A 17,121-nucleotide genomic window follows, 5' to 3' on the forward strand; every position below is an offset into this window, starting at 1 on the left:
GAACAAGCATTAACCAATCTCAATAAATCAAATATAGGAAACATTTCCACTTTAGTTGATACCAATAAAAGTTAGGCCCGGTAGCAATTCACAATGTCAAGTACATTTATTGATCATTATGCAAGATGTTAACTCAATATCACAATAAATTTTTAACCTCCTAACCTTATAGACAGATTCTAACTCATTAAAATTTAATTCACTCACATATTCTGACAAAGAAAGCTAAACATCTCACCTATCTATCATCGGGAAACAAGTGTCCTCCCAAGAAAAATTAGTCCATACAATCAAAATAAATAATAATTGATAATTAAGATATTTACAAGACACGACTTTTAAAAAACTAGTTTGACAATCCGAAAGACGCATGCTACATAAATTGGAACAGAGAAAGTAATTCTAAGAAGACCAATCCTTGTTAGTCATATGGTGAAGCAATCAAGTACAAAATGGTAGAGTAATCTAGCCAGTGTAAGCTCAATGCACCAAATAACATCCCTAGACAAATTCTTTTTCCAAATCCAAATGCCAAAAACTCCATAGGAAGATTTTATGATCCTTTGATTTTCACATGATCATCGTTATCGACATAATTGTTGAATCGATTAGGTAAAATTTCTCCGAATCGCCCCAATATTCGAGGTCCCTTCCCATTGTGTGCATGCATTTTCATTATTGTTGATTCTCTTGGTAAGGACAATGGATCAGTAGGACGCAGGACACTTGATTATTTCGATCCTAATAAGAACGGAAGGTTTAGAGTTTCTTTAACAACCAATTTCAAATACTTCAAATTATTCTTAATAACAATATGATCAATTATTGTTTTTTCCACCTGTCAAAGTCTATTTGGGTTTTTTTTCATCAAGGCCCATTCAATTATAGTTGAAGTTTGAGTCACTTCCAGCAATGAACATATCCTGTTTAGGATGTAAAAATTATACAGTATATATTAGCTAGTTTTAAATATATACTAATAAAGTAATTAGTTTACCACATATATATTCATGTTTTTATTTACATAAAAAAGAGAGTCAAAAGTCATAGAAATTATACATTGTTTATACATTATGATACACTCCAGAAACAGAATATACCATTATACCCTTTAAAGTCCATGCTTTCCTCGATCTCTATATAAATGTATGAATACTTTGTGTATCGGACTTTCCTTTTATTAATGAATTTGAGTAATTGCAATTTCTTAAAGTAACAACCTTTCATTTTAGGAAGGAATTACTAAAATTAGATATACATGAATATTCATTGATTTGACTAATAAACCAGTGAGATCACAATCAATTGTTTTTCTTTTTCTTTGTTTTACTTTCCCAATTGGAGAGAGAATCTAACTTGAAGGAGATGAAATGACTAAAAAATATCTGTCTTTTATTTTTTTATTTAAAAATATTCTTCATTTTTGTTTTTGATTTAAAAATATCTCTTCTTTCACCTTTTAATCGAAAAATATCATAGAGAAATTTTTTTTGATAGACAAATCATAACTTGGAATATTAACAACTCTTCCTTTGATATGGCTCAAGCATCTGTCAATAGTGGGAATTGAGTTCCCTACTTTATTCGTTTACTTTTACTAATCATATTTACACTTGACACGTTTATTGAAAATATACTTGCTCTGTTCATTTTTAATTGTTATCATTTTCTTTAGAGTCAAACTATAAGAGCTTTGACTAACATTTTACGATGTATTTTTTCATCATATTGATATGCAAAAACTTGCAATTATAGTACTTTTCGTATAGTTTTTGAATATCTAATTAATGTAATCTAATTTAACTTTAAAAATTAGTCAAATTGATTTTCGAAAAGTGCAACATGACAATTAAAAGTGAAATTTGACTAACTTTCAAAGTGAATCAGATTACATTAATTCGATATTTTAAATAAAAAATTAGATATTCAAAAACTATACGAAAAGTACTATAAATTGCACTCCCTCCGTTTCACAAAGAATGACCTCCTTTCCTTTTAGTCAATTTAAAAAAGAATGACCTCTTTCCTTTTTTGGTAACATTTTACTTTTTGTTTTTCACGTGACATGTTTAAGACCACAAGATTAGAGGCAATTTTGTACATTTGACATAATTTTAATTTAAAATCACAAGATTCAAAAGTCTTCTTTATTTACTTAAACTTTGTGCCAAGTCAGACCAAATCATTCTTTATGAAACGAAGGAAATAATTTTTTGCATATTAATATGGTGAAAAAGTACATTGTAAAATTTTAGTCAAAATATTTATTATTTGACTCTAAAAAAAGAAATCATGAAAATGAAAAGTGGACAGGAGATAGTATGTCACAATTTTAAACCCTTTTTCTCCCTCTCGATTTTTTCCAAATTTTGCCCAAAAAAATCTATCTTCCCTCCACGTGTCTTCATATTATTCGTTCATTTTATCTATAAATAAGATCTTTTCTTCCTTTAGCCATAACTCTGATCTCTGCCCTTTGCTCAGTTAACTTTTTTGCGGCCGCCTCTTATTCGCTTGGTGCAGGTCGGGACCTCATTCGCCGGCGCCGGAAATAATGACGGTCGACGGCGGTGTTAATTCTACTAAGTTGTCAACGACGAATATATTTTGATTAGCGGCGAAATTTGGGTCCTGCCTTGCATCAACTGAATTGGAGACAGCTGTGAATTGAAGATTTCGGATTGATTTCAGCTAATTTAGATTCGGTTTAGATCGATCTAGTATTGGTGATTTGCTTCGACTCAGGTTTAATTTGTTCGATTTGATTCGGATTATTAATTATGTTTGTGTGTGTATATGTGGATGAGTTTTGTAATTTGTATTTCAGATTGGATTTGCCTGGATCTGACTTTGTAGATTGGTGAGCATGTGATTCAATTGCTAGATCTTGTTTTTATATAGACTCACACACATACATGAATATAGTTACTTGTTTACTTTTCGAGAGTTAAATTATGGGGATTTCGACTAATATTTTTTGAAGAATGTTATGAAAAAGTATTACAATTTATAGTAATTTTAGTATAGTTGTCAAACTTTGGAATTTAGAACTTAGAATATTGAATTAATCTAATTCGATATAGCTCTGAAAATTAGTAAAATTGACTCTTCTGAAGCAAAACATTTATAAGTAGAAGTGAGCGGAGGGAGTAGTTCACGGGACATAGGAGGTTTTCATTAGTTGAGTAGTGAATGCTGGAAGTGAGATTTGTGTATTGTGATGCCAATAATGAATTATCGATGTTTGATTTAGATTGCAGTTAGAGATACAATTTATTTTATCCTTTTTATGTGATTCAAGTTCTAGTTATAGTTGGGATCTTTAATCATAAGATTTTCTGAAGTATTTATTTTTTCAACTCCTGGTCAATCATGGTTGTATGAAATGAACAGGGGAGGATCATGTTTGTTGATTTACTGATTTTATTAGACGAAGAAGCATGTAAGATAATCTTTCTAACCTCCAAGCTGTTACTGATGCTTTATGCGATTTATTGATGCCTTGTTACATATATTTGATGGATTAAGTGGCAAAATGTTAAAGGTTTTGTCTTTGATTTTTGTGATCACTTTTATATATATAGAAACTCTTTTACTGTAACACGTTCCAAGTCTTTCTTTTATGAAATGAACTGGGAAAAATCATATTTGGTGATTTGACATGAAGAAGCATGTAAGATAACTCTTCCTCGTTAAATTATCAATGTCCACCCTCCAATATTTTACGGAAAACTTGTGATTTAATTCCACACTGTTGCATAAATTTGATAGACTGCGAGGCAAAATTATAAAGATTTGATCTTTGGTTTCTTGTGAACACTTTTACATATCTAGAAACGTTTGCTCATAACACCCTCCAAGATTTTACCGATGCCTTACTGTTACACATATCTGATAGATTGATCGGAAAATTTATAAAGATTTGTTCTTTGAGTTCTGGTGATACTGTTAGCATCAAGTTTAGAAGATTTAATGTATCTGTGATTGAATGTGGATTTTACGAGAAAATTAATTAAAAACTTCTGCTTTCCTAACACTCATTTCTCTTTTGGGATTGCAGCAATTTTCATGAAACTAATGCCTAAATGATGTTTTGGATACTGTTGAGCTTACGTCATTTGCCAGGTTTTATACTCTAATTGGTCATAGAGTTCACTGACTAGACAAGCTATGATGCTGTGAAACTGGGATGGAACTTCGGAAAAAGATTATAGTTTGTATTTAAACCTATTTTTGCTTGGACTCTCCAAAAATGTTACTGCATCTGTATCAAATCCTCTGAAAAAGCAGTACCTTTGGAGGACACACACCCATTGGCATTTTGGAGAGTCCAAGAAAAATGGATTTGATTTAGGTGGAGAATCATGGTCATAAAGAAAATCAAAGATACATCTTATCAAAATGACTGACCAACAGGTTTTCTTTTCACTTGGTTTCAGTGCCCGATTCTGATTTCTCAAGACTGAAAATGGTACTGGCATGAGGTAGATTTTTAGGGTGGAAATTTTTTGGCCTTGTAATATTTGAATTGAATTTGATTAAGGGCTGGTAGATGTTTCAGGCTAATATTGATATCTTACTACAATTCACTCTCATCACCTAATACTACTAGTGATTGTCACTACAACTCCGTTCAACTTCAAATGCAGCTATGCCATCAGAGGAAGGAGATGAGAGTGTCCATGGTAGCTTGCCAATTTTTAATGTTGGTACCCTCTGCTATGTATGTAGATGGCAAACTCCTCGCATACTCTGTCTTCTATGAATCTACCAGTCTGGGATCTAATCTGATTGCGTTCCCTCTAGATAATGGCAACTAACATTGCAAATAAGCAGATTTCTTAATCTATTAATTAAACATGTAATATTGTCATTCTGCAGATTATCTGCAAAATCACCACCAAATGAAAATGGATGTTATGTGTGGCTACTCTGTTGTGGGATTTGAGCTACACTTGGTCTTATGCTATGTACATTTACTAGTTTTATTTTATAGTGCAGAACCATGCATATCATATAAAAATTTTCCCACAGAAAAAAAATCTGTTTTTCTTACAGCCAGTTCTATTATCTTTTTCTATACATAGTATGTTATTGATTATAATTCTCATGCAATAAGGGCTCTGCATATAGAGTTGGTTCCTACTTGCTATTTGTCTCTTCAGTTTTCCCTTTTGCCCCAACTATTAAAATGTTTCTCATTATTCTCTCTAAATTTTTTAGTGGGTATTTGAGCATACAACATGTCAAATTTGAATCTGTTTCAATTCGTTTGTCTCACTTCTCTTTAGGTTTGTTCTTCTTGTTCCTTTCTCGTAGGCTTTGCACTGTTTAGTTTTTATGATTTCTACATTGTTTTCTTGTTATTTGTTGTACTTGAGCCGAGAGTCTTTAGTAAATAGTATCTCAGTTTTTATGATTTCTACATTGTTTTCTTGTTATTTGTTGTACTTGAGCCGAGAGTCTTTAGTAAATAGTATCTCTACCTCCACAAGATAGTGGTAAGGTCTGCGTACGCTCTACTCTCCCCAAACCCCACTTGTGGGATCTCACTGAGTATATTATTATTATTGTACTTCCTCTTTAGTCCGTTTTAAAAAAATGATTGGACATGAATACAACTTGGAAAAATGTTGACTTATTTGAAGTGAAAAATGTGAAAACGGATATTTGGGAGTTTTTTAAATTCCGAAAATTCTATGTCCAAACATGATTCCCTGGAATACAATTCCGGAAAAAAGTGAAAATTATCCATGGTCAAACAGGCAATGTTTTCTGTTTGGTCTTTGTTGAATGTATGTAAAGCAGGGAATCTTTTATGGTGCTGCATGTTTTGTATTTGTTCTGTGAAAATAGATATATCCTCTTGGACTGATGTAGGCAGGAATGGGAATATGTTGCTGCTGGCAAGATTTCAAGGATATAAAACCACTGCCAAGTATGGACAATAGGTAAACTTTTAAATTTATGAAAATTCTTTAAATGTTAGCCTATCCATGTAATTATTATATCCGTTCATTTCTCAACAAACATTTTTTGACCAAAGTTGAAAAGGAAAACTTAGGTACATAAATGTGAAAATAAGAGAAGTAAGCGTAATATCTGAAAATACAAGGGAAGTTAGTGTTATAAGGCTAAACTTGAGAGGAGGTCTGAAATCATTCCTTTTTTTTATTATTTTAGAAAGTCACCTTTCTTCTTGATTGTTGTAATTTTTTTTCAAACAAAAAAGTAATTTTCGAAGATAATAACTATATTTGAGAAATCAACTCCAAAAGCAAAGATAAAGTAGTTTTAGAAGTAATGTTATCTTGTAAGATCGCACATCAGTAAGGAGTCAGTCCCACCATCATGGTACAATATTGCACAAGACACTCATTTCAGAACTTTGTAACACATTGATGTGAGAAAACATTTTCCACTTTCCGACCAAATACCATAAAATAAAAAGGACAGTTTGATGCACAAAATATCTCATGTTTTTAGATAAGATTCGGAGAGGGCCACACCAAAAAGTGTGATGTAGAGAGCTCACTCTAATATGAGCATAACACAAATGATTAGCATAGTTGGGATGGACATGTGGTAAATAAGATTAAGGGAAAATTAGCAAAACAACAATATTTAAGTCTTTAGTGAGACTCATTAGCAACATTTTAACTATTTATTAAAAATGACAATAGTTTAGTTTGTTAAAAGGATGATTTATGTATTTATTTTATTTTGATAATCTGAAAGAATATAAATACTTAATAAAAAAATAGAGAAAAACATGTAACATAAAACATCAAAAAAGGAAAAAACGATATTAAAGCTTTTCAGTTACATTTTGCAAAAGCGCGAATGTTGCCATTCTTTCTGTGGACCGTTTTTTGGTCTTCCGTGCTTAATAATTCCAAACAAAAATTTGCAAAAAAAGTTTTTTCTTCCTAATCATTCAATTTCCTATCTTCTTCGAATCGAATTCGGCATATTGTTAAATCGGATGTTTTCGAATTCAACGACTATAATTCCGTCAGTTCTATTGAATACAAGAAATTTGGACATCAGGTATTGTTTATTTTGAATCGGTTAAATCTTTGTATGGTTTGAAATTTCGACGTCAGTTCCATTGAAATCCATAAAAAGCACATGAACAAGCTGATGAACAATCATATGTTTTGTATCCAATATATGATGCATACGACTTGAAAATGCTTGATTCTTTTTTAGTTTCATAGTTGTTTGTTCTTTATTTGAATGAATACAATTTTTTTTAAATATTAACAATATGAAATTGTATATTTTTTTAGTTTTGAAGCAGTTGTTATTTTGAAGGTGTTGTTAATGTATGCATACAAAAATAGTTATGGGAGCTTTTGTTGGTTGATATTGGATACAATTTTTTTGTTTTAGAATACTGCAACTATGTGATTATCAAATATATATTTGTTAATGTAGTTATGGGAAGCATTACTTTTCTAGTCATGCATTCTGGAAGGTGGAACGAGGATAATTGCTACGTTGATTACAATATAGAAGCAATTGTGATAAAAGAATATGCGACATTTAGGGAATTATTAGATGTTGTTTCTAAGCAAATTTGTGTTGATTTGAGCTTCAACAGTGTGAAACTTAGGTATAAAATAGAGGGTAGTAATGCACCTTTGGAAATACACAACGACATGGGTGTGAGGGTGTATGTGTCTTTGAAGAAAGATAACAAGGAATTGGCAAAGTATCCTCTATGTGTATCCGTATTTGTGAATGATTCTGAATTGGCTGATAGAAATATTTTGGAAGATGGATTTGGAATGTGTGGAATAGATGGAGAAGATATAGTTGATACACAAGCATTAGTGCTTAGTGTGCCGAACAATAACGATTACATGAATTGCGACATTATTACAAACACCAAACATAAGGTAGTATTGGAAGATCAAGTTTATAAGGACAAGGAAACTTTAAAATCTGTGATGACGCAATACGCAATTGAGCATAGATTCCAATGGAGAACAGACAGATCAAGTCAAACATGGTATGTATTTGGGTTGGATTTCTTTTATAATGGTATTTTCAACTTGACTTTACATAATATCAACATTTAGTTTGTATTATACAAATTCTAATAGTATAATATTCAAACAGTTATACACTTGTTTGTGTGTCTGAGAAATGTGGATAGATGTTGAAGTCATCAAGTATCAATAAATCTGGAATGTTTAGAATTAGAAAATTCGTAGATGAGCACACATGTCCATTGAAAGATAAGGTGTATGAACATCGACAGGCAACAAGCAATCTTATTGGAGGTATGATTCAACCCAAATTAGTTGATCATAAAAGGAAGTCAACGCCAAAGGATATACAACAAGATGTCAGCCTTGCACTTGGAGTAGATGTATCGTACGCAGTGGCATGGAAGGCTAAGGAAAAGGCTGTAATTTCTTTAAGGGGGACACCATCTGGATCTTATAGCAAATTGCCGAGCTACTTATACATATTGGACACTACCTACCCTGGATCACATATAAGAATGAAGAAAATCGATGAAAATCAGTTTTTGTATCTTTATATTTCTCTCTTCCCGTTCATAAAAGGTTTTGAATGTTGTAGACCAATTGTCGTAGTTGATGGCAGCCATCTCAGGGGGACGTATAATGGTACATTTGTTTCTGCGAGTATTGTTGATGGAGCAGGTATTCAAATTATAATATATGAAATTTGATTCAGTACTTAAAATTGTATTTCTTAATGAATTAATAATTTTATCAATGTTCTGTATATAGGAAATATATTGCCGCTAGCATATGGAATTATTGATTCGGAAAATGATGCATCCTGGACTTGGTTTTTTGAACAGTTTAGAGTGGCTCATGTAAAGATAACATGTGTGTTGTATCCGATAGAAACGAGAGTATTATAAAGGCAGTTTCAAGGGTATTTGATGGAGTCCCTCATTATGCCTGTATTTGGCATCTGTGGAAAAATGTGAAAACACTATTTTAAAAGTCACACAATAGTCTTTCGGAAGTTTTTTATGGGATGGCAAAGGCATACAAACAATCTGAATTCGATGAATTGATGGAAAAGGTTGAACAAGTTGATGTTCGTGTAAAGAATTACTTGGAATCGGCAGGTTATGAAAAATGGGGCAGGGTATATGCAACAGTTGATCGAGGATTTGTTATGACATCAAACATAGCTGAGTGCATAAATGCATGTCTGGTTGAAGCAAGGGAATTACCAGTATACGATTTTCTAGAGGAAGTAAGACAGATGTTTGCAAGATGGAATTTAAAAAATCATACGTCTGCTTCACATACTTTCACCACACTTTGTGGTAAACCTCAAGAGATGCTTGTTGCTAATGAAGAGGCATCATTACGTATGAAGGTATGTTGTTACATTGTATATGTTTATCAACATTATATAGCATAGCTGATTTTTTATGCGTACATTATTCATAACATATCTGATTTTTGTTGTAGATTGTACCATCAAATAATTATGTGTACAGCGTTCATCACGAAGGTAGAACCTATATTGTCTGTTTGGAAAATAAAACTTGTACTTGCAAGAGGTTTCAATTGGATGAAATACCATGTTCGCATGCTTGGGCCGTTTTAAAGAAGAAACATCTTGATGTTGGACCATATTGTTCCGACATGTACAAGCCAAGTAACTTGTTGGATACATACAAAATTCCAATTACTCCTTTACCTGATCAAAACGAGTGGAATGTACCTAGGTATATTAATGACGACATAGTGCGGCCTCCAAAGTACAAAAAGCTACCTGGAAGGCCATCCAAGAAGTATCGTGACAAGGCGTACAGCGAGCTATATGGGAAGAAGAGCAAGAATTCTTGCAGTACTTGTGGGTTTAAGGGGCACAATAGGCGTTCATGTAGGAATGGACCACGTATTGTTTAGTTGATAATGCTTCAATTTTATATCTTATTAAAGTGGAATTGTATCCCAAATTCTAATGCCTACTATTTTATATATTTAGTATCCTGGTTCTCTTTTGTATATGTTTTCGCTCGAAATTTATTCATATACATGTTATTAATTTATTTTATATTTGTTGTATTTAACGTGAAGTTACTTTAAATTGTATGTGTAAAATTGTATGTAGCACAAAAAAATATAAATACAAATTAGTAGTAAAAATAAAATAATACTAAAACACTTTTTTGGTCAAAAAATTAACAAATACAATAATTTGTACTCAAACTAAATTATTGTATTTGTATTTCAATATGAAGTGTTGTTTTATTAGTATACCAAACATCATGATGTATTTCAATATCATTTTGTATTTCAATATCAATTAGTATCCCAAACATCATATATTGTTTATTTTGTATCCAATAAATAATGCATAACACTTGAAAGTGTTTGCTTTTTTTTTAGTTTCATATATGTTTTCTTATTTATTTGAATGCATACAAGATACATTTTTTGGTCAAAATACATAACAAATACAATAATTTCTACTCAAACTAAATTATTGTATTTGTATTTCAATAATAAGTGTTGTTTTATTAGTATACCAAACATCATGATGTATTTCAATATCATTTTGTATTTCAATATCAGTTAGTATCCCAAACATCATATATTGTAATTTTGTATCCAATAAATAATGCATAACACTTGAAAGTGCTTGCTTGTTTTTTCGTTTCATATATGTTGTCTTTTTATTTGAATGCATACAATCTTTTTGTATCCCATTATATGTGTAAATAGCAACAACATGAAATTGTATATTTTTTTTTTAGTTTGGACGCTGTTGTTTTTTTAAAAAAAAAATACATAAACTATTATGTATCCCAGAAAGTTAATGTAACCAAAGTATGCAGGTAGTATGCCTGCAAAATGATAAGACATGTACAATATATACATGAATATAAAACCTGAACTTCAAAATATTAAAATTATATTAACTAAGAAGATTGAACCAAAACATCAGGATTTTTTACATTAATAAAATCAGGACTGGAAAACTTTAGAAGGGTTCCACAGCAATACAAAAACTAATGCATATTAACACACCAAAAAATAGACAGTGACTAGTCTATTTGAATTGTATCATTATCCTGTAATGCTACATTAAGCCTGCTATGTCGCGGAGGTGCTTCATTGTCACTTATTGCTCCGGCATCATTCTTTTGTTGGCCATAATTCCAAAGAAATGTAGCGTATCTTGACCGTAAAAATGATGCATCCAAATTACCCGCTGGGATCCCTTGTTCGTATGATAGGTATTCGGCAAAAGCTAGCATATAAATACCGCAATCCCTACAATACAACACATTAAAAGTAAACAATATAAAATTGATGATTTGATAATGGTGAATTCAAAAAAATACACAAACTTACAAAGTCCCATGTGTCTGTTGAGGAACATTATCAATGAAGACTATATCAAAGAACTCATTCTCTTCTTGAGCCTGCGATACATCAATTCCTTTATTCTTGTAATAGTCATTCACTCTTAATTTTAAAGGGATCAACTGTGACAGCTTAACTATCTTGTCTTGATAGCTGCATCATGGTCCTGCTGCTCTATATGAGTCATAAACGTTGATACGTTTATCATTCAATGAAATAACAGCCAATACCCAATGGAATTTATTCTTAACATGGACAGGAACAAAAACATGATCAACCATATGCCAAGGGATAGCAGCATGCATTCTGTACCCTCTAATGTATTCACCAATGACATGCTCTTCATCAGCACAACCAATATCATTGTCTAAATCCAAATATTTTTCCCAAATAGAAGAAATCTTTGAACTAAATACACAATCTACAGTTGTGTATTTGTAGCTGCTTCCAATTTCATACTTATCTTTTTTACGGAGATAATAGAAAATCACATCGATATGCTGAAAAATTTAAAAACAAAGGTATAAATAATGTAACTACTAATCAACATTGTTAGTAAAGATGAAGATAAATAATTATTACCGTATTGTTCAATAACTGTCCTTCGAAATACAGATTATAGAACCAGTTCTTATTGTTTATTAGGAGAACGCCAAGATTTATGGCAGCAGGGAAGTGAGCTAGATGTTTCTTGTAATGGTCCTGATCATGATTCCTAAAAACACAATAAAAATATACAATTCAATAAATATAATTACTAATAACAACAATGAAATACAAATTTTATCAAGATAACCCAGATATAGATATGTTTTAATCATTTTACCTGAACAAACATTTTACCGAATACAAAAACTAAAATCTGAACAAACATTTTACCGAATACAAAAATTGAAATAGTTATGTTGTAAAAGTATATTGTAATTATTTCTCAACTACTTACTTTTTATCGTGCTTTGTAAGCAAGCCATCACGGACCCATGAACGAAACGCATCCCACAAAGGTATATCATAATTGCCAGAGATCAAATCAAATATGAATGGGTGTTTCAGTTCAAAAATAGGGGGCTGACTTGATGAACTACCTGAAATGGTTACAAAATAATAAATTAAACACACTAACACTAGCAATCAAAAAAATTATTACATTAAAAAAAGTTTAAAAAATTGGAATACTATACCAGCAGATGATCCAAAATTGGTCAGATACGGAGATATATTATAAGGACCTGGACGTCTATTTCTACGCGTAGGTAACGGGGTCTGTTCATTATTGATGATGGGCTGATCATGCATAATTTTTTCTCCGCTCGTACCAAACTGGACATTGATAGTGGTCTGATCTGCCGTATTTGTCAAGTGTTCGGCAATTATAGTTGGCAGCTGTGCGGTTTGTCCTGCAATTATGGTTGGCTGAGGTGTGATGCTACTCTTTATAGAAGTGAGACTAGGCATGAATTGATCGTCCAATTCAAACTGTGAATCTGTGGTCACATTCATGGGATCCATAGCCTGTATAGGGACTGGACATGGGAATTGTTCCTCATCATGTTCATGTGCATTTTCAGAATCTCCTGTTTTTTGTGGTATATCAAATACAAAGCTTGGTTGATTTACCTGGTAAGTTAATAAAGATATAACATCCTTAAATCTAATAAAACTAATAATCATATAATAAATCTGCCTATAAAATAAATAACATACTCTAGGAACTATAAGTTTTGGAGAACTGAATACTTCATCCACTTTAATTAGATTTCGAACAGGAGTGTTGAGACAAAAAACCTTATAATATGAAAAATTATAAATGGAATTTATAAGATGAAATTGAACATGTATTGAGAACTGAAAATTAAAGCAAATCTGTATATTGTATTCACATTTTAGTATATACAACACAACAAAAAAATGGAGTACTGATATTTAATCGAAAATACAATCTAAAACCTGTCTTACCTCATGATCATCAGATTTGGAACCTATTCCATCTGGATTGTTGATGGTCTTAAAACAAACATAAAAGAATAAGAACACATGAACAAATATTAGTTAATGGATACAACAGTGAAAACTCTTTGTCCAATTCATTTGAAAAGTATAAACTGTGTTAAGATTGCTGGATACAGTTTGACCGAAAAAGGCTACATTGGAAGTATATACATGTATACAAATATAAATATAATAGGTTTATAAAGGATAATGAATATATATGTACTAAGTAGAAAGTACAATAAAAAACTTGACTTACCTGGTGCACAACACTTTTTGTATCACTAACATCTGGAATGTTGATAGTCTTAACAGAGAAATAAAAAGCCAAGAAACATGTTATCAAATGTAATGGATACAACTTTATAAAAGGTTAATAAATTCAAATTGCGTAAAATAAACCATAATAATATTCCTGAATACAGTTTGATAAAATAATAGATATATAGATTCATATTGAACCAAATTAATAAAAGTTGCAACTAACACAAAAACTACAAGTACCTCCAAATTACCAGATCCCAATTTGTCACCTTGAACTACCTGCACTTGATTTGATATAACTTCAGGAATTGAAGTATATGGTGATCTATACCTCTCTTCGTCGTTTAAATTTGGAGGTATAATGGGATCATCAGAATGCCTGACCTGTGTTATATTATAACATATTTCATTAAAAAAATGAATAGTTGAAGTACATTAAATTATATTATTTGTTTCAAACAAACCTCCTGCTCATTCTGTTTAGAATTAATGGCTGTCAAAACAGTCTTGAAGTTATCGTTGATCAATTTGCGAATGTCAACAAACTCTTGTTTAACCTGAAAATAGGACATAATAATGTAGCTTAATAAGTATTGAATATGCTAATAAGTGTTAAACTGAGAAAGATGTATTAAATATTAGATACTTCTTTTCTAAAATCTGACAGCTCTTTCAACCAGACTTGCACTTCAAATCCGCTTGCTCTTGGAATGTCAGAATCCTTCGATGTTGTATTAGTTTGATCTGTAGATACAGATTCAGTCTGCTTTAAAACAACCTTAGGTTTCTTTGGTACCTTTTTGGATACAATATCCTTTTTCACCAGCAGTTTAACAACAACACGAGGTTCCAACTTTTGTGCAACCTGATTGGATTCATCAGTCAACTGCTTCTTTTTCCTTTTTTTAACAGGCGACGGTGAAGAACCAACTTTTCCTTTTCTTTTGACCTTTACTGTTTGTGGAGGATGTTCTTGAAAATCATCGTCAGAATCTTTACAATGACTTATTACCTCATCTGGTTCATCATCTGATGAATCAGAATACTGAACTTCACCTTGATTCTCGATACCTTCTGGTGGCAATTGCAATACTGCAAGTTCCCTTTGATTGGGGGTAATGTTCCTGAATTTAAACTGAACCACAAAAAAATTGTTACTAGTTATAATAAAAACAATAATAAAACTATATAACTTGACTTTTATTGAATATATTTCAATTAAGTACCTTGTTATTAACATCACTGAATATGGTCTTCATTAGTTTCTTGTATCTCAGAATCTCTTTGGCCGTCTGCCAGTTGAGTAACCTCGGAATGTGGTCATCAACCTTTTGAGCAACTTGAAAATCAATACTTGAACTGCACTCATATAACCATACTTGAATGACAATAGGCATGCCACCGATTCTGTAAAACTGTTTTTCTCTATCCATCTTCTTGCTCAAACTCTTCATCAACAGGTAGAAAGATTTTTTACCCCATGGAAACTGACTGTACATACCGCTTTCAACCAGATCAAAATGTAATCTAGGAACTTTTTTGGTAACTCTTTCACCTGAAAAAATAACTGTTTGGATGAAGAATAATATGGCAAACTTCAAGCCATCCTGATCGTTATCACCCCACACTTTTGCCTCAAAACTCTCCATTATATCTACTTTTCTGATCAACTTAACACCCTGAAAATACTGTTCCATCAACCTATTTGGTTCTGTTGTATCAAAAATGAAATCTTTTTCTTCGCTAACACAGTTTAATCCACTAATCAAAGCGAATTCTCTTAAAGTGAAACGAAGCGTAGATCCATTGACACGCATGACAAATGCTTGACGAGAACTACAATTGAGTTCCAAAGCCATGCAGCACCTATGTATTTGTCCGCGTGCACAACATCCATGCATTTGCATGTAATTACCAAAACAAGTGCTCTCGCGAAATACATTATATACATGCTCATGTAAATTTCTAATCAAGTCAGCTTTTATGCCATTGTTAAAGACACATTGGATATGTGGAGCTTTTGTTGGTTGATCTTTGACGTAAAATTCACTTGCCTGCACATGTTCAAATAAATGAATACATACTTCTAAAATTATTGATCTATAATTCTATTTCTAGATAACAAAATATTATAAAAGAAACTACCTATATGACAAATTGAAAAACATTCTGAAAACTTGGATGTTCATTCTAATTTGTGAATATTAATGAGATAAAAAATTAATATGAACCCAAAAATAGAATACATAATGAACTCATACTATAAAACTAATAAATTGGAATACATAAAGGTGCTGAAAAAATATAATATATTATACAACTATCTAGTATAAGAATAATAGACATGTAGTTTCTGATATTTCATCATGCATATAATACAAATTTATGCCCTGACATTCATCCTCTCAACAGGAAGAATATGATATTTTTTTACATTGTTGCCAAGACAACTTTATACTGTACAATACTAGTCATATTGACAAAAAGATTATGAAATTCTTGTGCATATGAGGTTAATTCACAATTTGGCATACCTTACATTTTTTCAAGCATATAAAAACATGCATTATGCCAACACTGGAATGTCAACAATAAACACACAATCACAAAATCAACAATGGACATAACATACAAAAATAGTTTCAAAATAATTTAATACCTCTTCATCGACAGAAAGTAATACTTCATCACTTCTATCTTTTCCTTGATCATCAGGGGTTTCAGACCACAAAACCCTCTTTTTTTTGGAAGAGCTCTCATGTGCCATTCTAGCCGCAGATCCTACATTTTCGAGCAATCCTTGGGTAATACACAAATCAAATGAGGGAAAATCCCCAAAATTTTGAATATTATGTGGTATACCTCTAGTAATTCTGATTGAATCATTCATTGTAGACAATCAGATGCTTTCCCCAAATTCTAAAACCCTAAAAACAAATTTGTTATTATCAAGTATTGAAATGTAAAAAATATCAAACAAAATAAACATATATATGAGTTTCTAGAATCTACAAAATCTGAAAAATTAAAATAAAATCACAAAAAAAATCGGAAAAATTTGAAAATCATAAATATATGATGAATGTTCAAACAAAATCACATCAAAATTGGAAATTTCGACTGAAAATCCGTAAGGTATATAATAGGTGCTTTAAACATCAAATCAAAAAAATCAAAAAGGATGATGGAACTTACCTTGCCAACCGAAAAATCTGCTTGAATTCATAAAATTTCTTGAAGAACAACAAATTAGCACCTTCAATAGAGCTAAACATGCAACGTGAAAGAGGGGAAGAAACGTGATATTTGGGGAAGAAACATTAACTTTGTTGAAAAAGGTTTAATGGTATTAGTTTTTTTTTTCTTAACTTTACACGCCTATTGGTTCATATTTTGGTCCAATGTAGCACTCCTTCCATAAATAAAAATAATTTAAAATACTAAAATTTAAAATACTAAAATCTGTTTCCATAAATAAAATTAATTTAAA

At 31.4% G+C, this 17,121-nt stretch overlaps 1 protein-coding gene across 1 annotated transcript; it reads right to left on the minus strand.

The window, feature by feature from the left end:
- Positions 1 to 11,056: 11,056 nt before the first annotated feature.
- LOC125814760 (uncharacterized) lies at positions 11,057 to 16,398 on the minus strand. Its single transcript, XM_049494219.1, is given in 14 exon segments — positions 11,057 to 11,285; positions 11,367 to 11,878; positions 11,961 to 12,093; positions 12,322 to 12,463; positions 12,560 to 12,995; positions 13,083 to 13,163; positions 13,335 to 13,382; positions 13,618 to 13,674; positions 13,872 to 14,015; positions 14,096 to 14,188; positions 14,278 to 14,352; positions 14,428 to 14,766; positions 14,858 to 15,685; positions 16,291 to 16,398. Coding segments are annotated over 14 exon segments (3,225 nt in total).
- Between the last annotated feature and the right edge of the window lie 723 nt (positions 16,399 to 17,121).

This window comes from Solanum verrucosum, unplaced genomic scaffold, assembly GCF_900185275.1.
Source record: "Solanum verrucosum unplaced genomic scaffold, falcon-dt-bn FXZP01000268.1, whole genome shotgun sequence".
Lineage (NCBI taxonomy): Eukaryota > Viridiplantae > Streptophyta > Magnoliopsida > Solanales > Solanaceae > Solanum > Solanum verrucosum.